Here is a 26,152-nt window from a genome sequence, read left to right as displayed (position 1 = left end):
TTGTGCTACATTGAGCATTTTGGGTTTGATTTTTAAATCAGAAAAAGTAATTTTCTGCTACTGAACCCCCTTTGGTTTTACAATCAATTCTAACAACTAATGAATATGCAGAACCAAATTAGACTGATGATTTTATTATTTTTTTACTTTCAGGACTCATTTTGCCCTTTGAGATTCATCCTAGCATTACAGGATATGTTAAGTTCATTTTATAATGCTTTCTAGATATACTATTAGCAACATAAGCTTACAGAAAAACTAAGAAAATGGCTGACAATACAAAGCACCTGCAGACAGAGCAAGCAAGTCAGTATCAGTCAGTTTTTGTCAGCCTTCATCATGGTATCTGAATGCAATATTTGTGTTAACCATCGCATAATAGTTCAGACTACCCTAAATCTCTGCTGGAAACACAGATATTCAAGATTCAAAAATAAATTAGAAAAGCATCAAAATGAAAACAAATTAAACAAGAGCTTGAAATAAATTAAGACGAAACATGACAGCTATGAAACATTATGAAACAGAAATCATTTCTCAGAATCTGCATATCATTAACTAGAGAAGAAAATACTCGAAATTACATCCACATCTATACTCAAAGTTGCTAAATTACTTTTAACCCATCAGCAAAATATAGGATTGCAATAAAAATACAAGTGAAATAAGAGATTTTTTTCACATTGCCATGTGCAAGCAGTTCAGATCTAGGATTCTGAATTTATTTCACCTAGCTGCATTTTTAAGTCACAGAATTAAACTTTAAATCCTGTATTTACAGGAACTAGGACTGCAACATCAGCAGTTTATTCCGTTAACTTCTTATATTAAAAATATAATAAAATTCTTGACTGAAAGTATAAATCCTACCAGCACCTTGAGCCATAGACGTTCTCTCTCCTATTTAGTAGTAGAAGTCCTCACAGATCACAAACGAGCATGGCTGGTCAACAGAACCTGTGCTTTCAGACCAGATGCCTGGTTTAGCTGTCTAGGTTTCTGGCCAAAAATACAACTACTGACTAGTCCATTGGAAGAGCCATGGGACAGGCAATAACTAAACAGGCTTCTCACATGGAAAATCCTTTCTTAGCATAGCTGGTGTTTGGTTTTGGTTTACATCCTGAGGCAAAAAGCTTATTGGTGTGGAGGTGAGGAAGGGAAACACAAAGGGACCCAATAAAACTATGCACAGCTATTTTCATCCATAAGTCTATCAAATTCTACTGTCTAGGCTCTTAGCTTTATGGTTATCTTACAGAAAGTAATTGCATAGAATAACTGTGTGGTATTATTAATGTTAATTATTGCTTTCTTCATTATTTTTCAGCATAGCTCCACTCTAATTATTTTTCATCTTTTCAAGTTTTATCCAGACATCTAATATTTAAAAAATTAAACGGGTACATTAAAAAGGAATCTATATGGAACAGCTTTCCATTTCTATGCTGTTTTCATGGAATATGGATATCCAACCTAGCCTCCATTTTTATTCAATATTTTTAATATGTCAAATTTACATCCTTAACAAGAGAAGTTGTAAGAAACAACTCTAGTACCAAAGAGATATACTCATAATTGTTTTCAATACAACCCCAAAACACTATTATAACAAATGCTTCTATCAACACAGGTCAAAGGATACCACGAACAGCTGTGCCACTGCCAAAACTACTTACTGCAGGCTTCAGAGCAAAAAAAGGCAGCTCTTGGACAGCTGCACACATTGTGACTAGATTGACAGTTAAAGAGACCTACCTCAAACTCAACCTCTTGCATCTCCTGGGCTGCAGCTCATATCTTTTGCACATTCTTGCACCCAGGTAGCCCATGAGGAGGTACTCAATTCATTGCTGAATCAAAATGGCTCAGCCTGAAGAACTGCAGCTTTTCAGCATTTACTTGCTTCAAGGGCAATCCACCTGCATCTATACTAGTCAAATGAACACATGCTTAAGTCTTCTTTTCCACTGGTTAATTTATCTTGGTCTTGCTAAGGGTTTAAAAGGCCACAGAGGAGCACACTACTCTGTCCATTACTACTAGTTTCTTACACTTTCCACAGAGATTAATGCTCATACATTTATGTTGTACAGTATCTGGCAGATCTAAATCTTGAATTTTGATTGTTGACTAGCAGGAACCACGGCATTACATACAGCTGATGATGTAGAAAATTTCAGTCTTATCACCAATATGAATCATTAAAGCTGAAGTCGGAAATTTCTCTTCAGTGCTCTGTATTACTGTTCTATTTGATGCACTCTTTTCTACATTTGGCTAAGTAATCTCTTCACCAGTTCTGCTAACATTTCCAATTTTATCTTTTTTTTTTTAACACATTTATCCCAACTTCGTTCTTCATTGCTCTAGTATATCTTTAATTAATATGTCATTGATATTATATAAAATGATTTCTATATGCTTTTTTGTAGGCATATTATTATTATATGCATGCATATTGTAGGCATATTATTTCCTTCTAATAAAACAAATAAAGTGAACCTCATGATACTTCGAGATTATATGAGTCACCTAGTTACCAGCCTCTGTTTTACAAGTGGTTCTAAAGAAAACAAATGTTTTTCACTATTCTGACTCCGATATAAAGAGCCTCCTTTAGTCTAGCATGCAATAGTTTTAATCACTCAGACCCTTTTGGAGTGGCTTAATAGGGCCTCAGTTGATGGAGTTCTCTCTTGATCTACACCAAGTTCACATTGATTGCAAACACGTCTAGGAAGTATTTTCTCTCTTTTTGCCCACTCTCTTTTTGCCCACTTTCCCAGTCAACCCACTGGCCATGCCCTAGCTGTGGCAGCAAGGAGAAAGGAGCAGTAGGACTCCTTCCACCTTTTTCCCTTCGTCTGTCAGCCAGGGGAAGGCACCACCTATCGATCTGCTTGCCAGGAGAGCAATGGCAGCAGCACCATACAAGAAAAAAGGCAAAGTTTTAAGAGGTAGTTTGGGAATCATCTTCAAAAACCAGCTCAACCAAATGAGACCAGAGTGAATCTAGCACACTACTCACTCAGCTTCTCTGGGCTCAGATCTTGGCCTTCTCTCCTCACAGTGCATCATCTTGCCTGAACATTTAAGAACTGGGAAGCTTAGTTTTCATCCAAACGAATAAACTAGCCCTAGAAATATTCTTGAGGAACATTATATACATCAGGCTAGTGTTGCAGAGTCACAATATGGTCAATGGCTATTTTTCTTTCTCTCTGATGGAATACTCCTGTGCTTTCTTTTTGTGTAACCAAAACTCATGTTTTCCTGCATGTCAGCTTTCAATGCTACCAGCACTGAAATTCAGACTTCAGTATGTATTCCTGTACAATTCTACTAGTATTCAATATTCAGAAATAACTAGTATTAATACCAAAAATACTTTTGCTTAATCCTCATGTCTCCTCAGTTCTAAATATGTTTCTATGAAAATCAAATATGCTGTTTGCTTTCCTCATGTCTGTGCTGAAACCATACTAACACAACTTCTGCATGTAAGGAGAGAACTCTTACACAACATATGTATGACCTGCCAAACTCATGCACTCAAAATACTATGGAAGAGATAATACTCAGTTTTCAGAAAATGATGAGGCATGTATATGAATAGTAAAAATGCAATCTGCAACTATATCAGTCATACATAGCCATAAAAAGGAAGGGCAGTTTCTTATTTTAGCTGCTTTTATGAATGCATATAATAAAATAAACTTTTAAATGCATAAAATAAACTTCTCCCACATGCTTCTTAATGCATGATTATGTATCACATCAGTGTAAAAAGCTACCAGTACTGACTTCCAGAGGTAGAACAAAACAAGAGAGGTATATTAGAGGATAACTATTTTAATATTGTCCCACTTCTGCTGTTAAATCTTTTGCTTTCTCAGCAAAGAAGGATGATTTTTTTTCTTAAAGTAATTATGAGGAACACTCAGTTACTGTTTATTTCCATTTAAAGAAAGACTTACAACAGAAATATAAAAGAAAATTCTATTTGTTAGCTGTCCTGAATGTCATTTAATGCTTAGATAATTACATTTTTCTCAGGCGTGACACACTTGACTGCCTGCTGTGCCAGTTGACAAACTTAAAAAAAAAAAAAGTCACTGTATAGTATATTGAACGTGAGATTTCACTCAGCTTTTAAACATATGTGTTTCAGCTGATGATTCCAGGAGATTTTTTTGTAGAAACCAGCTAGATAAATTGTACTTACTCGTTTTCTGTCTCTAGATGATATAAGCACTTAATTAAAGAAATTGAAGCAGTGTTAGCAAAAAAATGAAGACAGACCTCTCATATGGCAAATGAGAGATATAGTTCTAATTTGGCTTAAAAACTAGAATTTTTAAGAATGCATTTTCAATTAACATTGGAATTAGATGATCTTTAGGGTCCCTTCCAACTCAAACCTTTCTGTGATTAAAGTGAATATTTAGTGTCTAGTTCCATGAGTTCAGAGATAGAATAAATAACTCATTTTCAAATACTGAAACTACACTTTGGCAGAAGAGTAAATTAACTGTTTATTTCTGGAGACAATTTGTTTGATATTTGCAATAAATAAAGACCATTTTCATAAAAGAATTCCATTAAAATTTTTCCTCTTTAATACATTCCAATAATACCAAATATTAAAATTTTAATTTAAAAGATAAAGATGCATTGTGAGGACCAATAATACGATGTGGGTGAAAAGGAAAAACAAGGGTAGGAAATGCTTCATTAGGTAATTATATTCTATTCAGCTCCCTCACATGAGAGCACTTTTATTCTCTACACTACATACCAGTCCTACTCCTGACTCAAATTTCAGGCAAGCACTGAGGGAGCAGGAAAATTAGCAGAATAAATCTGGTTATACATACAATACATAAATTCATTTTTATGGTACATGCAGTCATAACACAAGAAGGCCTGCTCACAGTATTATGCTCACCTGTAAAAGGTAACACCTTTCAAAGCAGACAATTAGACACATGAAAACAATTTTGCCATAAACGTCACCACATAGCAAGCATCTAGACATGTCAGTATTCCAAGTCCCTCCTACATGTCAATAAAAATTCTTATGTGTTCTGTAGTAAAAAGTATACAGGGAAAATATGCAAATAACCATGTAGAACATTTATAAAGTTAAAATATTTTAAGCCATTTTCACAGGTTTTTTGTTTGTTCTGTCAAACAAACATTTCCATTTCCTATTTCCATTAATAGCTTTCTCCATTTTGTCAAGAGCTTTGAAAAATTCTCCCTCTATTTTCCCAAAAAATAAACACATATTTTTTCAAAAGGAATTACATCAAGTATATTAGTCTACACCATGTGCAAAACTAATACTAAATAAATTTGATTTTTTTGGGCCTTCAAACATTAAATAGCTCAGCTTACAATAACTGCTAACCCTGTAAGCAAACGAACTACATCCTGGAAATAAAAGTCTTAAACAGATTTATCTTCCTCAAACGGCTTTTATAGGTCAGAAGTCTCATGTTTCTCACTTACAATCTGACCTCAATTAATGAAGTCTTTTAGAGGACACTGAATTATTTTTGTATAATAGGACTTTAAATTGGAAATATCTTGATTATTTTAATTAACACACTGTATATGACATGACCCTGTTCCAGATAGCAGGAAATTTTGGATAATATATTTGGGACTATACTACTACATAACAATTCACATTTTTGGTAAATCTGGCCACATCTGATGTAGAAGCCTGTGCTGATGTATACAGCATCTTTCCAAGAGCTAAACTGCCACTATTAAACTAAGGAACACTATGACCTTCAGTTTTCAGTAGACCAAGACAGACCAGTGTTCAACCATATGAAAGCCATGGACAGATTTCAATAACTCTCATTGCATGTGTCACTCAGTGAACCTCTTTCTACCTTCTCTTTGAGCTTTTAAATCATGGCACTGCTATTCATTCCAATGGATAATTGCACTGCCACTTTTAATTAACTTATCCTTCCTAAATTTTAGTAATCAAAACCAGTCTGTGTTAACGGTTTTGCTGCATTTTTCCAATAATTTTATTACAGATACGCAATAAACTTTTACTGAAGAAACAACCTGCCACTCATTGATTGTTTTCTATAAGCAATATTGGATATTTCACTTTAACATATTTTGTTGCTTTTCAAAACAAAACTCCCTTGCCTTTGAATGATAATCTTGTTCCAGCCTGGAATCTGATCCCGCTACCTGTTTGTACTTGCTCATTTTCATTTGGCGATTCCTCTCTTCTACATCCATTGAGCCTGTTAAGTTGAAAAAGCAAACAAAAAAGAAAATAAATACAGTAGTCCTCAATTCCAAGCTTAAAGTTAAACTCATAGCATTTTTAACAGAAAGAGATGAAATCCAGTTTACTTAAATTATGGTGCATATAATTTTAGTTTCTGAGTAACAATTTTGCAGAAAAACAGAAGTTGTAAGAGGAGGAAAATTGTAGATGAGTAAGTATTTCAGCAGTGTAAATAAGCACTGAGTTATCTGCACAATTTAAATGAACCCAATATTGTGGAAGAAATGAATGTAAATGGAATATAATGTTTTCACAGAACAAACAGTTTTAATACAAAAAATATTCAAGAAAAAGCAAGTCTTTCATTAAAAAATAATAATAATTAAAAAAAAAAATGCAAAGCTGACCTGTTTATTTAGGTGGCGATCCTGATTCTGCATTTATTTTGGTGTGATACCAGCATTTTTGTACCAAATTACTAATCCAGTAATGACCACAGGCTGGCAAAGCCTCCATTTATTATTTAAGCATACATTTATTTTGCTCAAAGTATTTTCAAGATGCATAAAGATATGATAAAGAGCCACCCAGTGGTATCTCTGTATCGCACTCTAATGACATGCAACTTCAAGAATGATTTCAGGATTAACTCTTCTTAGACCAAATACATGATTAGTCTCAGTCGAGATGGCTGCTTACTATACAACACCGGCATCATCTGATTTCTGCCAACTGCATAATTTACTATGTAAAATAATAAGGAATTAAGTGTCAAAGCTGAAGGGAAAGTGTGAGAAATAGAAACAGAAAAAAGAGAGGAAGAGAACAGCCCAGAATTAAAAAAGATTTTCAAGCAAAATACAGTTATCTACTATACACACGGAGGCTTGCTTTTCTTCCACTTTAACATGGTATAAATAAAAATAACTCATTATCCTCTGAACACTAAAAAGCATTCATTTTGACAGGCATTTATCTTAAACTTTCTGTATTTTTATCACAAAGGCCGCCTAGGATTAGTTTATCAGAATCCATCCAGAAGTTATAAAAGGAAACTTTTGTATATTATAAACACTGAACAATCTGGACCTGTATTTATGGACCTGTGATTGGAATATTAGATTCCAGTGTATTATATAAATCTGACTCAAATTCTAAACCTTAGATTTATGTCACAATCTAATAGTAAAGCGGGGTTTTGCACAGGGCCTTTGCAGGGCCTCTGAGCTTTGTATTTTCCCTCCATACAACAGTAATGACAGTAGCACACACTACTAGAAAACCCTGCCAGCTACATCGTGCAGTATACCATGGAAAATCTGGAAGGAATAGGGTGAAAGGAAGAAGGAATTTGAGAACACTAAACTGTACTGTTATCTATAAATCCTCTGGCTTCTGATTTTCTTATTCCAACTACCAATCTTTACTCCCTGCAATCAAAGTGAATGAAGAGACTTCAGAGAAACCTTCAAGACAGACGTGAATCAATAAAAATGAATGAAAAAGAATAAATGGTGTTTTATAGGGAGAGACATAATGAAAAAGACAGTTGCTGGTGAAAATTCCTAAAATAAAACATAGTTAGTTTTTCCTATTGCGTTTTATCTCAACCATGAAAAGTGCCTCAAGAATACCTGCCAATTTATCTTTAAGCTGCAGTGGTTTTTCTAAGGATCTGGTTTTAAATGCACTAGAAAGACATTCTCTTTAAAACAGAAACTCTAACGTGGAAAGCGATACTTTTCTCTTTTTTCAATGACAGAAATAACACATTAGTATTTTTGTAGTAAAATACTCTTAACTTTTGCTTAAAGAAATAAATTGTCTTTTGCTGAAATTTGATCTACAAATCCATCCATCATTCTTCAGTAACATAATGGAGGAGATATTTCTCACCACAAGTTTTTCTTATGAAGTTTTCTTATGAAATCATCATGTATATTCTTTGTCCAGAGACATCCTGCCAAACTTCAGTAAATGACAAGAAGTGAAGAAATAACACCTCTTGATCGCACATTAAAAGTTCAACAATTACTGGTGGAAACATTCTTTCTTATCTGTGATCTATGGCAAATTGAAAGGTAGGTTTCCACAAATCCAATTGCATGTGTTCTGCAAAATCAAGCACTGAAATACAGTTGAAAATGGAGCCCTCCATAGCACAACAGGCAAAGTTGGTGGCTCATTTTCATCTCAAGAAAAAAAAAAAACACAGTAAAGCTTAGAAAAAAATCACTCAATTCCGATAAAAACTTGTTACAGGAAAATCTAACCCACTATATATTTTTGAAACTGCCCTTAATGAACAGATGAATTCAGTTAGACACAAAAAAGAGGGAATCCTGAGGGCAGTGGGAAGTTCATAATGCAGAAGCTCAGCTTTGGTTCTGCTGTGCATGGAGCTGACGTGCAGAAAGACCATGCAGGGTTACTGTCTGCCCCAGGCTTATCTCCATGTAACTAATCCCAGATGCAGCCGTGATCTGGACAGGAGCAGGGAAGGTTGAAAGTGTCATGGCCACATCCTGTTCACGCAGTCTGAGTGCACTAAGTCCCATTTGCACTAAGTGGTGCAAATGCAGGGCTATTAACCATCTCTGGTTCTGCTGTTCTTAGCTGAAACTTGGGGGGGGGACGAGGGGGGTATTTAGCAGGAGCAGAAAGTGCTTCCAATAGAGTCCAATAATTCAGTGTATTAAGAAGCTTCAGCTCCTAACATGACTTGGTTAACCAAACTTCAACATCAGTCCTACACCAAGGATTTCTCTGTAGTCAGGAGCTATATAGAAAGTACATGTAGGCAAACCAAAACTAACTTGTTACTATTTGTTATCAATATTAGTAAAAATGTAGGAGCATCAGATTTTACACTGGTAGCACCAGGTGACTTATTCAGGTAATTGCTAGAGCTCAGTACAATAAACGTTCAGGGCTATGCAGAGATTGATACCAGAAAGATTAAAGCTAAGTAATGTATACTTTCATGTACTGCCATCACGTCTCAAAGGACATGCAACCAAGTTTTGGCCAGCCAGATGTGAGTTCATTAGTAAACTTTTTCTGCCTTAACTTCCTTCCAAAATTTTGTTTTTAGACAAGAGCTCTGCCTCCAACAGCAACAATGAGACATGAAAACTTCAGCCACAAGAATACCATAAAATAAAGACAGACTGATGGAAGAACAAAGCCTGATGGTGTTCACGTAACGCAACTGGGATCATTAGACGGAGGGGAACACCTCAGAGTTTTGCTTATTTTAAACAACTTTCTAATGTAAACACAAAACAGGGCCTGAAAGTCAGCTCCATGGGGTTGCCATCAGCACGGGGGAATACATGGCTAACAAAAAGCTAGCTGCCAATTCAATACTTGCCATTCCCCCTATTTTTAGAATACAGTATGCTGCAGGAAAACAGCAACATTACAGTGCAAACAGAGTCTCAAAATGCCAGAGGTTGCCAACTGTGCCATAGTACAGCCAAGAGTAAGGCCAACTATGGCAGCAAACCTGCAACCTGTCCTCGGAGCTGCAAGGACTCATCACAAGCACTAGAAATGCTGCCCCAACTTCAAATGCAAACCATTATTTTAGTGTTTGATTTTGAAATTTGATAAGATTCAGCTACTTGAGCATTAAAATTTTCATCATAATTGATTTTTTTTTTTTTTTTTTCTGACAAAAATTGTAAGGGGCTGTGACCAGCAATATGGTTAATACCTAACTTTTCCTGACCTCAATATAGAGTCACATTTTTACAAAGAAAGTTCAGCCAGGACTTAAAGGCTGATCTTGGATGTTCAGGACAAATATTGACTCTTCTGTAGGCTAAGATTCTTCAGCTGATGGCCCATGGTCCACATCTAGAGGCAAACGGGCCTACAAAAATGGCCTTAACACCCAGTTTAGACTAAGACAAATTTCTCTAAAAAAAGTGAACTAAAAAGAGCTGGTAGTTGTGTTCATTCATTTCATTGCCTTCTCCAGTGGGAATTATTAAACTTGTCTAGCTATTACAGATGCAGGTGATAGTGATAAATTTGGAGGAGTTGTAAAGTACTGTGCAATGGGGCTGCTGGGACAGAGAGTAGAAGGGAAATATGGGGTATGGAAATAGAGAGGAGTTCCTCTTAAAGTATTAGGACAGATTTATTTTTGGGTAGGCATGGACAAAAGACATACAAAAATCGGGGTAGAACAATGGCTCAGGCAAAGGGAGGAAAACTAATATCTACAGAAACACTGGGATGTTGGAGGTCAGAAACGTGTAACAGAGAGAGAAAAGGCAGTGTACATGTTCCATGCCTGGATTTGGGAGAAGAAAACAGGTCTTAAGGTGTATGAGAGCTTTCTTTAGCTAAACCTTTGTCTCCTTCTCCTTCTCCTGTCTCCTCTCCTTAGCTAAACATTTGTCCCTCTAAATTGACTCCCTTAAGAAAGGGAAGGAATTACATTTGGGAAAACCCTTTCTCAGTTTTCATTTCTTAGTATCGATTCTGAAATCACAAAAATACATCAATATTGTAATCCAACTCCACGGTACACATTTGTTTAAACGTAGTAAATCAAAGAATTTAAGGGGAAAAAAAAAAAAAATATGTTTTGAACAAGTCACCCTACCTGTATCCCCATTCTCTGGATCTGCTTTCTTTTCTTCTACAAACAAATGAAAGCAACATGTAAAACAAAAAGAGAGGGAGAGAGAAAATGCAGAAATAATAATAAAAGTAATAATAATAAAGCATGCATTAAAAAGGAAAAATGAATAAAACTCATCAAATTAATTTAAATTGATGAGTTTAGTCAACCAACCATGTATAGTGCTCTACATCCAGAGGCATATACACTGCATGCTACTGCATACATTTGTGTACCCTTATCGTAGACTTACTCAAGGAAACCCATGTGTACTTTGTGCACTTCCAGAATCATTAACACGCTCAATACAAAAGACAGCAAGGCAGGTTTCAGACATAGTTACTTTACAATTTCCTCGAATATGATAAAACAAAAAATAAAAGTAAAAAAGTCTTTGTAGTGTATGTTTTATGCAGCACACACAATATGTAGTTTAATGATTCAAGCATAAAAATTGAATGTGTCAGAATGGTTTCCAGTAATCGCTTTAAATCTTCCTTGGTTTAATCAATTCTCATAGCTTCAACAGGTTAAAAGGTTTACTAATGATATTACTGTAGCTTCTCTTAGAGCTAAAAATTATGAAGCACAAAAGACATTAACATCAATACTCAGAACTCAGCTTGTGCACATAAATCCAAATAACTGATGCCAACAAACATTCTGAATATATATCAAAGGTTATATATGGCTCAGGGCATTCCTCTGCCACAGAGGAACGAAAATACATTGGATCCCTATCAAATAGTTTGGCAGCACATAAATACTGCACTCTGAAATCCAAGTTTGGCAATTAATGTGAAATTTTTTAAAGTCAAATGAAATTTACTTTAATTAGAAACACATTAACTTTTAAGCAGACTGTTTCTTTTTCATACTTTAGGTCCAAATTATATTAATTTCAATTAATACAATCCCATGAATACGGAGCAATTCCCCCCCAGTCACAAACCAAAAATAGCATGTATTATTAGAATTATTTTTCCAGAATTACTGGTTATTGAAGGTTGCTCACAAAATTACTATCTAGTTTGCAATACACAGGATATTACCAGTTGAAGAGGGAAACAGAGATGTTATATTTTGAAGAAAAATCAGCTTGTAGATGGGTATCAAAATAGAGGACTAAGTCATTCTTAAAAATAAATCATACCAGGGCTAAGTAGAAGTGTAAGAAAGAAAAATGGGCTCTTGCAGAGAACATAAATAATGCACTACACTTTAATGGGATCCGGCATTTATGTGCCATTCTGTGCGGGATCAAGGTGGTTCTCCTGCTGGCAACTCCTAGTGGAACTGTTAGGCAAGTTATTGGGAAAAAGATATGGGACGTCATAAGCCTACGATTTTGGAAATCAGTGGATATCAACTGGGTTCTTGAAACCTCACCCATTCCCTGTCTTTTCCAGTCCCATTTTTTGCACGGTTTATAAACAAGACCCTATGCATTCCTCTGCTTTGTCCTTTGGTAGTCTGGCCAATTTTGTCTATGCAAGTTGTGGATATTGCTTTGAGAACAGCAGAGAGAGAGAGTTGTGTTTGCTTTTCAAGCTTTTTATTATTTTTTTAAAGTTGCTGTCACCAATACAAGAGCTGTAAATACAACACTGTCTTCCACTACCTTACTGCTTTCTAAAGCAGAAAGCTATTTGATAGCAATACTATTCAACATAATGCAGAATAGATGAAAGCAAAGTAACAGCCATTAAACTAACCTTCAGTTTGAACACAAACAGAATGACAGAACTTCTAAGCTATTTCATAATTATGGTGAAAAGAAATCTTTACTTCGCCTGAAATATCATCTTAATACAGAAATCTAATATTATATGGCATAATTCCTTTTTAAAGATGCCTAGAAGTCCATTCTTCTGTATGTCTGGGCCACAGGACTTTTCAACCATGAATTTTTAAATGAAGACAGTCAAAATATGGGAAACTTGGAAGCTGCCTAAGATTCACTTGTTCTTGCTTTCCATTTGAAGTATATAAAAATATATTTCCAAATTGACTTTCAGAAAAGAATACTATAGTATCAGCAAGCATGATATTCTATTAGATTTTTGAATTTCAGAAGTGTAATTGAAATGTGGTGATATTTATTGCAAATCTCTACAATGAATAATCCTTTAGATTTTTATAGAAAAGGTCAGCAAGAGTGGGTCCTGCTCTCCAAACTGAGGTTTCATTTGTATTGTAAGAGTTGTCTGAAGGAGTAATAGAAAGAAGAGACGATGGAATTGAGGAAGAGTTCACTTGGGCAGAAGCAGCAAAACTGAACAGCATCAGTAATGTCCACTGAGCGAATAAACCAAGGCTAACTTCTCAGTAACAAAAATCTTCATAGCAACTTTAGGCTTAATCATCCTCTCTTAAAAAAACTCATAATAGGTTCAGAATGTTGATGCTACAGTAATCAAGGATTTTGGTTCCCCCAGTTATTAGATGCTCAAATTTAAAAAATAAATAAAAAATAACCTTAATGTCTTGAAAATGCTGAAAGCTGGTAAATCACTATGATTTAAAACTGTCTCAAAGTGAATAATATAAAATGACACAGTCAACAGTTGCTCTTAGAAACATTTATGTATTTTTATTTATATGGTTTCTTCAATACCATCACTCAATGGTTTTCGTCATCACTTGAATTAAACTTGATTTACAAAGTTCAACACATATGCTCCATCATGTGTTGTAATTATATCAATTTAAGAGCTAATGTTTTCAGAATTAAACAATTTGGGAAAAAAAAATCAGTACTTTCACAAAGGAGACATTTCTGTACATTATAGAAAATAACTATACCAGTTTTCAGCTTAATCAGAATATGGAGATACTGAAGTACAGAAATAAAATACAGAGATGAAACAGAGGGATAGAGATACTGAAAGATACTCTCTTAAAACCTTGTTCCACTTTGCAGTTGGTAATTACTATTAGAATTATCACTGATATTTCTTATGTTGTAGACACAACTTTATGTTCCCCTGACGCTGTAAGGGTCTATTCTTTCTAACAGGTACTGATGAATCTAAACAGGTATCTAGCAATCTAATGTATTTGGGAGTTAAAATGAACAGAAGGGAATGCTAGTCAAGAGACTCATACAAGAGAGGACTTAACAGGAACTAGAACTGAATCAAAATGGCTTTGCCCAGCTATATTATCTTGTAAATACATTAACTGAGTGAGCCCTGTGGGTCTGATGGGCGCCTGGACTGCTACAGCCAGAGCACGACAGCAGGATTTGCTAACCTCACCCCAGGATGCTCCATGAAGCAGGGACTCAATTCCCTTGAAGCAAAACATGACCATCGCTGTACCTGTCTGAAAAGAATAACAGTTCCACAGAAGAAGCAGAACAGCAGACTTTTTCCTAAGCATAGAAATAGAGAGGGCAGCACTGAACAATTGCTCTAAAAGTCAGGACTGTTCTGCCTTCCTTGGGAAGATGAGGAGGAACCTGATTCTGTTGCCGTAAGGCTACCAGGAGGTGCTGTGTTTCAGAGGCCCTCCCAGGGGCCGCTTCCTACTCTCACACCTCACTGCCCAAAACTCAAGGTTAGAGCCTGGTTCTCCCTTGAAATGTCTTTCCTGAAGTGATTTTTAGCTGTACAAGGATCACTGCAGTAGGCTGATTCAGAATAATACTTTAACCTGGGATCCAGAACAGAGAGATTTGCATTGGCTCAGGCTGGAGTCTAAAATAAACCTAGACTTCCTTGCTTTGAATGAGAGTAATTGCAGCCTCCAAAACTGGAGGATGTGCCTCTTATTAGAGCATACTGAAATGGAACTCCTTGTTTGTCTCTGAATTTAGGCATTAGATAGGACAACGACAACAATAATATTAAAAATGTTTTATGTTTCTACTTTTTGTATTTGCTGACACAAGATAAAATCAGCAATATGTAATATAGCAATTACATTTATAGAGTTGTTAAAGTAGCTTTGTTAGTGCTTTGATAAAAATGAGTCTGACTTTTCAAAGCAGTGGGAATTAATCAATAACATTCTATTTAGAAAAGTCAAATTTATAAGCAGGACCCTAACTTTACATAAGTACTATTCAAAATGCTAGCATTACTTCTTTCTTACTTGATAGAAAATATTTCTCTTGGAAAGTTCTTTATGAGACTACAGGAACGTCAGTTTTATACTGAGACAAATCTCTGAAACACTGTTCTTATCAAAACAGGCAAAGGAAAACAGATTGTCTCCTAAAAGGAAAATCGAAAAGTTAATTACTTTGAACATCAGAATTTGTCAGTTAAAGGTCTTTCAGTCAAAGGATTGCATTCCCTCCATTTCCAGAGCCATACAATTCCAATTCTACCTTTAAGAAATTAGCCCTAAACTTTGTAATTCTGGCTGTCTACGGTGTGAAAAATGCAACTACCTGATGTAAATGGCTCCTGAACTTCACTTCGGGGCTGTATGTCCAAGGTGTGGCAAATATACAAAAGCTATTGTTGCGACAAACAGGGCCTTTCCAAGAAGCCCGGGATCCACATCACAGTCTGAATGAAAAGAATACGGCTGACAGCTCCAGAAATGTGAAAGAAGAAAAAAAATATATAAAAGCTTGGGTTTAAAATTGTTTTTATATTACTATTTGAATGAGATTGAGATGTCAATTACTGTCCTTAAAAGGGAATGTTAGAATGAAGACCATTCCAGTTAGCCAGATTCCTAGTGGGGGAACATGCCTTTGCATTCCAGTTTTCTATTTGAGCATTGCTTCATGGTTTTGTTGTCTTTTTAAAAAATTCTTGGCTTCAAACCTGATATTACTAAACAAAGACCGAAACCCATGGGATATTTCTCACCAATTAAAAAAAAAAATTATCACAGTGCTTAAACCATGTTAACAATGTTACTTCACATTATTTGCAGAATACATGGCACTGCTTAGTAAAAGTGTTGAATAAGATGCTGTGGTGATCTGGGCTAGAAAGTTAAAGAAGCTCTAGCATCGTGGGCTCATAAATTGACAGGGTCACCTCAGGTCTTCATCACTGGGGATAGGTCAGTGCAGTTCGTAAAGGACAAAAGTCTTGTGAAGCAAGCTAGGAAGTTCTACTCTGCATGATTGTTAGAATAATAATTAGTGTTATGACTTCTTTTTTTTCTTTTTAATAGTATGTTTGCCCACAGATACTTTTCCAAAGTCATTTTTGCAAGGTTCTCTGTGATGTTTGTCCTTGCTGCCTCATACAAAGTACATACGTTTTGGTGGCCTTTGAAGAACGCCGAGATCCCACATGGAAAAAAGGTGTTACTAAAGAAGTAGCAAGACGAACCTTAGCTAAAGCACCACATTTCAATTCCGCCAAGAACTGTGACAAATCCTCCCTATGTGAATAATATGCAATAGCAAAATATATGAGGCGCCAGTGGGCTCCTAAATTCTGTCTTCATGAAAATCTATTCAGATCAGCCATGCTATGATTCAGCTCTGCATTGTCTTCATGAAAAGCCCTAGCTCAGTCTTACTGTTAAGTTCTCCAGCCTCCTATTCTTCTAGCACGTAAGCTTCTCAACAGTTCCCACTACTGACTACACTCAACAGTATAACCACTGAATATTTCACATTCTGACACAGCCATTTCAATACATAGGCACAAACACTTGATAACTACGCCTCAGATTCCAGAAAAGCAAACAGCTATTAATGGAGATTCTTCTGCCATCCTAAGAATGCAAGAAATTTTCATCAGTGTCCCAATAGCCAGAAATATGGTCAAAGATTTAAGCAGAGGATACAAAAACAACAGTGGTGTACACACTGACGCGAGACTCAGTAGAATTGCAAATTCAGCTAGCAAATTTTTACCAATAAAAATATATATGTAATGGTATTCTGCCTTTTGCACAATTATGCTCTCATTTTTAATTATATAGTCTGATACTTTGTCTATTTTTCCCTTGCCAGATTGAGGACCAGCCTTTATTTACCTGGATCAATACAGATGGCTATTTTGGAGTTTGGGAGTTTCAAGGTCTACGCTTTCCGGTTTTAATTCTAGTCAAAATTAAAATTAAGGACAAGGAACCTCCCAGCCATCCAACTTGATACATCTATTAGTATGCTAAATACATTAGATTGAATTTGTTCTCTGTTGACCAAATAGAGAGTTTCACTCTTTAAATGTCTCAGTCACGGTCTAAGGAATGAGATTTTAAATAAACCCATCAAATTAAATATCACAGAAGCCTTCAGTGATTCACAAGTCATCTAAACACATTTGTGCTTATATGCTACAAAATCCTTCAGGAATTCCTCTTCAACATGAGAAAGACAGAAACAAAACAAAGAACTACCCTGGTTTTTAAAGTGAAGTGTGTCACTGAACAGTGACTTCAATAACAACAAAAACAGAGGGGTGTCATGTCTCGTTTATAATGGGTAAGTATATCAGAGTAGACTTACTCTTGGGAGGCTTGAAAAACCTGTTATGGTACTGTAGATAAATACACATAAGGCTTCTTCTCTTCCACTGCAGTTGCTCTCTTAAAATCTTTTTTTTTTTTTTTTTTTTCCATTGGCTTCCTCCAACAGTTTGTTTTCCAGGCTCTCCTACTGTTTGGCCCTCCACTGCCCTGGGCTGACATTCTCAAAGAAACTTAGCAAAAACTTTAATCAGTCCTCCTATGCTCCTATTTTGAGAGAGAATTCTGCTCCAGAAGTTGTCAAACAGATCCATAAACTCTATTTCCTTGCCCTTCATAGCCCTTCAGAAACACAAGGTAGTCCAACTTCTAACTTCCATGCAGTACCACAAAAAAGCAGCAGTGACTGGGCATCACTACTCCATCCTTTCTAATCCTGAACTAAACCTAGAATTAATTAAGTATCATTATTTATGCTACCTGTACACTTATTGACCTTAAACTGTCATGGACTGGCCTTTCCATAGTTTTGGTGATCAGTTTTGGGCTACAGTTGTTTGAGTCAATTTCACAAGACTGAAGAATGCTTTCTGTATCTCATATGCTTGAAGACTACAGTAAGTATTACTGCAATTTGCTGAACTGTTGCATCAGAACCACTGGTGAAATGAAAATTCCCAAGTTTGTGGCTGAAGTTCTGTGGCAGGGAGGGTTTTACTTCCATTGCCCACATTGAATATAGGCAGGATGACCAGGATGTCTTCCTAACAGTTTCACAATACATACAATACATCCTATGAAATATTTTAAATTATTTGCAAAGCACAATTTTAGAAACAAATTGTGAAAACTGTACATTGTGAAGCTCTTCATTCACCAAAGGAAAACAGAGTTTAATCATTAATGATGCTATCAACCTGTACTGCTGTCAGATAATAACATTTATATTAAAATGTTTTTGTTAGCTTTGTAAACTTGCCTTTGTGCCTGAAATACACAGCATAAGCTTTACATGCACTAACATAGGACATTTCCTCTAAAAAATCCTAGACTTTTTTCAGTGAATTCAGTGAATACAATCTTGTCAACTTGCAAGGTAAGATGTTAATGTCCATTGAGAGGAAATGGTAGCACCTTTCTTTCAATACAACAGTCACATATTCAGATAAATAGCTTTTTCAACATTTCTTGGTCTAATAACACCTAGAATCAATAGCTAATCCATTGATTCAACTAAATGTTTGCTAGCATGGTACTGTGAAAAGCATTTCCTGAAGAAAACCTGTAAATTGATAATTCTAGTTCCACACATCTAAAAGCAAATTCTAAAGCAATGGGGAAACATTTCCTTCTGGAGGTGTGGCTTTGAAAAGTCATCTTTGCTTTTAGCTGAGCACATAGCTGCACAAAGTGCCTCAGAGTGAGATGTGTAAGTTATAATGACATTGAGGTAAAGCACGGAAGTTAATCACATAACCACTCTCAAATGTGTATCTGAAAATATGTTCCCACACACAAAGCAAACTAACTGCTTTCATTTTAAGGGCAGTAACTTTCGCAACTGCACTTCTGGTCAGGCTTCTGCATTTATTTCTCTGCTAGAAAATTAGTTTTATCAGTGCCTAATACATTTGGTTAACACTGTCAGTGAGCAAAACAGTGCTTTGCAGAAGCTTATCTCAACTGGAGTGTCCAAAAAAGTTATCAATTCACAGGAGGAGGAGGGTTCAGAGTTCCTCACGTTCAGAGGAGGGTTCTTTAATAAAAGGGTCCACAAGTTTCCTTTTCCTTTATTATGAACAAAGAAGAAATTGCTCACCCAATCCGCTAATTTATTTTTAGTAATGAAAGAGATTCAGAACCACTGCACAGAAACTAGAATGGATCTTAAGCACAACATAAGTAAACTCAGTGTTTCTACAGCATAATTTATTATTTTCCAATAGTGGTGATTTATGGAAGATGGAAATCAGATCATGTAACTCTGACTACCAGTCGCTATATGGTCATAGAATCACAGAATGGCTTGGGTTGAAAGGGACCTCAGAGATCATCTAGTTCCAACCCCCTGCCACAGGCAGGGACGCCACCCACTTGATCAGGATTATCCGCTTTTCCCTCTCCCTGTAATTTAAGTGATTTCTGTCTTGAGATTTGTAAAATATGAAATTCAGAGGAAGTAACTTTTGGAAGTCTCCATTGATAGTCTCTGACTCTAAGGGATATTGACAAGAGTAGTACCAAAGGCAAATCTGAGTTCTGAAGGAGCCTGCCACAGGAGAAGAAACACAAAAAACGACTAAATCCTACCTAAGTCTACTGGACCAGTACGTAAAAATTGCTTCAGAGTTTAGAAGCTAAATGGTATTCAAGTGACTTCTGTAATTCATTGGGATAACAGCAGAAGCACAGGAGGAAAAAAAAAAAAAAAAAAAAAAAAAAGTAGAGCTTTGACACAATAAAGTGTAAGACTTTTACAGGTGAATTTGATTAGTTTAAATATGGGGAATTTCCTTGTTGTTCTGACATACTATGGCTGAACAAGCAGGGGAAGCATGAAGAGGTATTGCATTTTCAGAGGTAGCTAGAATTTAGTTCTGTGCCAGTAATACAAAATACATGGAAAATTCAATAAAATGGCAGATTAAAATTTGATATGAAACTTTAAAAGAACAAGTAATGTGCAATATGAAAGAAAAGCCATGACCAGTACAGCTAAATTAGATCTTTTATAATGCTTTCACTTCTCTCTCTGTTATCAAACCCTTCTGTTTTACAGTTTTTGCCATGAGAGAACAGCTTTTTAACAACTCAACTTCTAATCAAAATGTTTATTTGTTCAACAAAGCTAAGTTTGAAGTTTCAGTGTATGACATAACTTGATTGTTCAGTTCTTAAATTATATCCTTCCCAGGGTGAAAAAAGACTTGTTATGTCTATGTTTTTTACTTTAGGTAGAAGTTTCCAAATGTGAAGATAAACAAATCACAATTTATATGTTTAGAAAACAGATGTTTTTCTTGTGCTAGCTGGAAGCTTAGAGGCTAACACACAGATATTGGAGATAGGAAATAAACACAGATGAGAGAAATTTAATCAGTTCAAAGTCTACAGGTATGCACGTGTCATCTGTTGATTTTAAAACTTTTTTTTTTTCAGAGTACATAATTCATAGGTAATAAGTATTACATAAATATCTTGATTTAACTTAAACTCTTACAATTTGCTAATGTTTTAATATATTGAGAGAGGAAGAGAGTGAAAAGTATATGAGATGAGCTATGATAAAATCTATAGGAAAGGTAAAATGAGAAAAATAGCACAGAGAAAAGCAGTAGAAGAGACAGACCTGAGTTTCTTCTCCGTGATGATTCCGCTTCTTCTGTGATCACATCGTGTAATGGACAGACATAGACAAAGGAGATGGGCGTGAGAGGATGTATTCAGAAGGTTAAAACTGACACTGAGGGAAAGGGCCAAAAAGTGTTTTAGAGAGAAGTCTGCAGTGCAGTTAGTAAATGGGGAGAAAAATAGAAAGATACCAGAAAGAGAAAGCTGAGAAAGAAGTGGTTAAACTACAGTTGAAAAAGAACAGCAAAGACAGGGTTAGTAGAGAAGCTGAGGAAGTAACAAATGTTATAATTGAGATCAAAGTCGATCTTGCAATGAAGCTGAAAAGAAACCTGGATAGTAAAAGGTATGTTAACTAGCAGAAACACTTTTGTTCATGACTGTTCAACTTTTCGGAATGTGATCTACTTAAATGCAATTATTAGTTTTTTCTTTCAAGTATTGAACATCCAGTTCAAATCACCAATGGAAAGTGTATTATTAGATAATTCAGTAATTAAATTATTTTAATTTATGCTGATCCAAACTTTGCATACCCAAAATGGAAAATAAAAAGGAAACAGATTGTTTGGAAATTCAAGCTCATGAATTTCAGAATCCACATAACACACTCTGGAAAGGACCACATTATTGTAACACTTTGCCAACGGCAATATTTTCAAGACCAAAATATTGAATGTGAGAAAAGAGAATGTATAGCTAATAACTCTCATGGTCAATTCAGCAGATACTTTTTCCAAACAAAATATTATTCATCTCACAGTAGTCTAAGTTATTGGAAATGCATGCAAATAAAATGCCAAAGCAACTACCTCATTACTTACTTTATTACTTCAAATTCAAAACACACACTGCCATTCAGACATGGAGAACATTTGAGGGACAGTGTCATTCTCTGTACTGAACATCTAGTTGTAGTAAAAAAATGGGAGGAATTTACCTTGAAAAGTAAATAATAATTACATTGAACTACGTAATGACTAGCAAAACGAGTGAATTCTTACAAAAAAAGCATTAGAATTAAAGCAAATATATGTATCTGTAAGTCCTGACCTAAATTCTGCTCGCAGTTTGTGAGTCACAAAACATTGCTCATAATTCAGTAATACTGCAGATATTAGATTAAAAATTCCAGAAAAAATCATACACCACAAAAAATATGCTGTAGTTTTTGCAGTCAATATCGATAGCACTGAAAAATGCAAAATTAGAATAAGCAATATAAATTCACAAAATGAAATGAAAGACAAGACTAATGTTCATCTGATAACCTGTGTTCTACAGTTAAACCATTTTGTTCTATAGCTAGCAGATTTTCATTTTCATCCAACAAATGTCAAGACTGCACGAAAACTTTGCTGTAAACACAGATTTTAACTTATATTTGGAATGCAATTTAAGACAATTAAATTTGCTTACGGGATGAACACAGTTAAGTGCTATATTTGAGATATATAATATGAAATCATAGCAGCTGACAGTTTTGACAAAGGATGCTATGTGTTCATATATTAAAAAAAAATGTAATGGTGCATAAATTGCAAAATAAAGTGCAGTGAATCAATACTATGAAATTAACAATGAAAACAAAGACCTACTTCTCTTTAAATTTATACAGCCCGTATTAATACAGTATAGCTGTCATTTCTGTAACAGTTAAATAAATAGATCATTATTACCATCATCAAAAACCCAGAAAACAAACATTTTTTCTGAAAATGTTTTCTGTTATCTATATATTTATATATTATCTATAGCCCTGAAGCAAGCACTCCTACTATGTGAAACACTATCATTAGAAAGTCTCTGTCATGACACCCTTACACCCCATTTGTTGATTTTAATACCTGTAAGGATAGTATACCTTTCAGAAATTTTCTAAAGATGTTTAGAACCACTTAATTTCCAAATTAGGAATATGCCATGTACTCCTTTGGAAGATTTTTGCAAGGAATAGCCAGTATTTAGCTGCATATCAGCCATATGTGGTGATATATTTTAAAAACTATATTTTTAAAAGCCCTCGTGCAAAGTGTTAGGAAAAAATATTTACAAATATATTGTCTTTTTTTTTTTAATTGTGGATAACGTGGATATCTGTTCAGTTGATATCTCATTTCTTGAGATACATGGTTTGTAAAATTTGTATATTAATTGTTGCAAGCATTAATGAATTAGAAGTAGTTGTGGTATAGTAATGCACCAATATCCTTTCATTAGACCTATTAATTTAAATGCAATAGCACTTAGTGCGAACCAATCTCCTCATGATTAGGAAGCCATCCATAAATCTCTCTGGATCCATAAATCTCTCTGGATCATCCATGAAAACTCTCTGGCTCTGGAGCTTGTAATCCACTACATTAGATATTTGTTGATAGAAATGTATTAATATCTGCAAACAAAATCATGGAATAAAATTCTATTAAATTTAGGTGTCAGTTGGCAGTCTTCATTTGCATCTTTATTGATTTGTTGTGGAACAAGTATTTATTTGTATAAACTGTTTATCTTGATGTAGGAGTGTGCTATGCATAAGGGTGTTATACACAGATTTAGAAACAAATTAGACTCTCTCAATGAATAAACTTCTAAAGCAAATGAAAACCAGCTATTGTATTGCAAGTTTGAGTAAAACAGGAGAAATATCAACTATTTTATCATGCTTTTATACAGAACTTTTCACTGTAAGTAATGTCAGTTACTAAAGAGAAGTATTTAGGAACTTAATTTAAAAAAAATGTGCTTACGCAGCAAACATGACCATTCTAAAATTCTAAAAATAGCACGGGACAAAGAGATATAAGTTAATTATTTTCTTTCTTTCTTTCTTTCTTTCTTTCTTTCTTTCCTTTAAGGCTTTTCTTAATTTCAATTTTCTTTGCTTTTTGAAAACGCAGATCTTTCACTGAATTTCTGACCTCAGAACCATCTGCAGCTTCTAAATCAGGAAAAGGCTCATTTGTGGACACTCTTTATGCCGTAAGATATGCAATAGCAAAATCAAGTAGGCATAATCTTAAAACAGGGAGGAGACTTTATTAAAATAGAAATGCTCCATCAAGTCTGCATGTTCCATAAACATATGTCATTAGTCTGGATGTGATTAGACCTAGAGAATGACATAATGCATCCAGCTCTCTGGGAAGATGGATGTTCCCTACCACCACTCAAACTCTGCAGTGCTGAGGGTACTGGTAAAAGAAGAGGACTACATAGCAGAATAGTTAAGTGTGGAAATAATTGTTAAAAGATTTGGAGTGAATGGCCATTTGACATGTTCAAGTCTGCATAAAATCAGTCTTCCATAATCCTATTTAATACCATTAATCCACATCTTCCAGTTACCCTTCCTTTATATACAGAACCCATTTCATACTTTCAATTTTTTTTAACAAGGTACTTTCTTACTAGTTAAAAGTGAGTTTTTAGTCTTAAAGTGTCTCATACACACAAAATGACAATTGCACCCCGGACAGATGCTGACATTTTTGCTCAAAAATGTTAGCTGAGGACTAACTAGGATGAAGAAAACACAGGAAGACAGAAGCAATACATTTTTGCAACTACAGCATATATGCCAGGCTTAATATATGCTATATAAAATACATGCTAGGTAAAGACAGTAAGAATATGGATATCGTCATTAATTCCTACCCAGAGATAAGGATAATAGAGAAGAAGGCAGAAAACAACATATACAAAGAAATCTTAAATATTCTCAGAAGCATGAACTCTATAAATCAAAAGAAACCATGTAGACTGCATTACTTTTTTATATGTCACAAGAGATAAACTAAATGAGGAATTCAGAGAGAGAGCTTTTATGATTGTTTCTCTGAATAAAGTTCACGTTATCATTTTGTAAGGGGAAGAAAGATGAAACAGTAAAATTTCAAAACATTAATGTACTGTAGTCCTATATTCAATTTCAAGTATCATAAAAGATAATAAATCTCACTGCTAAGTTAGCAGATTTAGGTAACCAAACATCAATGCTACTTCAGACAGGATAATTATCAGCATATGATACAAATGCACCCTCTATTGTCAATAAAGGATAGATGAGCTATCCTAAATGAGGTATCTCCCTATTCTAAAAATCTATTCTCATCTCAGTAATGTCAGTAAGTTTCATCACCTACAGAAACAGGTAGTGCTGAAATTCGCATGGTTTCAGGAATGGTTTCCAAAATACAAAAAGACAAAAAAAAAAAAAAAAAAAAAAGGATATACACATAATGGTATGTATATGTTGTTAGGTATTTTCAAGCCACCTCACTATTTATGACCCATTGTAAATGACAATTAACCCCTTCATTCAATTTGTTTGAGACACTGAAGTGCAACACACGACTATGTCTGCAAGTCCCATCCACAAAGAGTCCCATTTTTTCTTAATAAAATCTCTCTCTCTTGAATCCAATTCTATGTTACTTTGGTATAGAGTAGGCATATTGACTTTCAAAGTGGTACAGTGAAATATAGAAAGTAAATTTTAAGTAAATACTTTAGAGTACTTATTTTAAATAAATACATCTTTTATACACAACATCTATTAATTAAAAAAGGAGTCCCTCCGAAGTGTGGGGACACTCTTGTTCTTTTGAGAAAACAATTATTCATACAATATATTCAATCTGAATTACTTCTCACTTGGTACAGGTTAAACAATCCTCATAGATTCAACATGGCATGTAATATGTAGCTTTTTCTGTAAATTTTATGCACTTCACTGCTTTCCAGATCCCACAGCATCTTTGTAAGAACCTTTTCTATATTTTCATCACCAGCCCTAACAGAGCACTCTGCACCTTGCATCAGGGCCCCAGATGACTTCTTATACTTTCCCACTCCATTCTTCTGACAACTGTTCTACCACCTAGTGACTTTTCCTCTTCAGCAATCATAAACTAGTCCTTGACTCCCCTCTGCTCCTCTCCTTTTCACAAGGTGCCAATTTTATACCAGGTTTCTTGTTTAACCATAATTTTTGATTTGTCCATTGCTCATGATGGCCTTTACATGAAGTGCTACTGTGTTCTCACCTCTCTGAGTGGCCTGTCTTCAGCAAAAATACTTTGTTTTTTTTCAGCCTCATCTTATTCCCCATTTCTAACAGCATTGCTTTTAATGTACTTTCTATCATACTTATGATTCCATACTTACTAACTACAAACTTCTTTTAAAATCACCACCATTTTGTTTTGAATTATTTTTTACTACTGTTTTACTACTTCAGCTGATTCTATGGCAATAAATAAACTATTAAACTACAACAACATTATCTCTGAAAGGCTTTTTCTGTGTGTAGTTAAGGAATATGTCCACCCAGGAGAAAGACATAAATGTTCCATTGATAAAACCAGCCATGGTTTCGTTCAAACTGAAAACCAGACACTGTACATAAAGACTTACCATTTGCAAGCATGCATCACCTTTGTGTTTTCTGATGTGTTTAACTTACCATTGTTACAATTCCTCAGCAAACTTGGTATGGTATT

At 35.0% G+C, this 26,152-nt stretch overlaps 1 protein-coding gene across 23 annotated transcripts in view; it reads right to left on the bottom strand.

The window, feature by feature from the left end:
• RIMS2 (regulating synaptic membrane exocytosis 2) overlaps positions 1–26,152 on the bottom strand; it is a 457,720-nt gene that overhangs the window by 86,319 nt on the left and 345,249 nt on the right. For 4 of the 23 annotated variants that reach the window (XM_035316481.1, XM_035316485.1, XM_035316482.1 and 1 more), the window contains 2 exons: positions 10,887–10,922; positions 6,181–6,281 (listed from right to left, as the gene is read on the bottom strand). The exons of 10 other annotated variants lie outside the window; for them this stretch is intronic. In XM_035316481.1, the coding sequence (XP_035172372.1) occupies positions 6,181–6,281; positions 10,887–10,922 (137 nt within the window). Of the gene's footprint in view, positions 1–6,180; positions 6,282–10,886; positions 10,923–20,646; positions 20,680–26,152 lie in introns of all 23 variants that reach the window. 9 more of the 23 variants (XM_035316483.1, XM_035316489.1, XM_035316495.1 and 6 more) reach the window with 3 other exon arrangements.

The sequence above is a fragment of the Oxyura jamaicensis genome, chromosome 2 (assembly GCF_011077185.1).
Source record: "Oxyura jamaicensis isolate SHBP4307 breed ruddy duck chromosome 2, BPBGC_Ojam_1.0, whole genome shotgun sequence".
Lineage (NCBI taxonomy): Eukaryota > Metazoa > Chordata > Aves > Anseriformes > Anatidae > Oxyura > Oxyura jamaicensis.
Note: the sequence above shows the minus strand (reverse complement) of the source record. Positions and strands in the feature narration are given on the sequence as shown.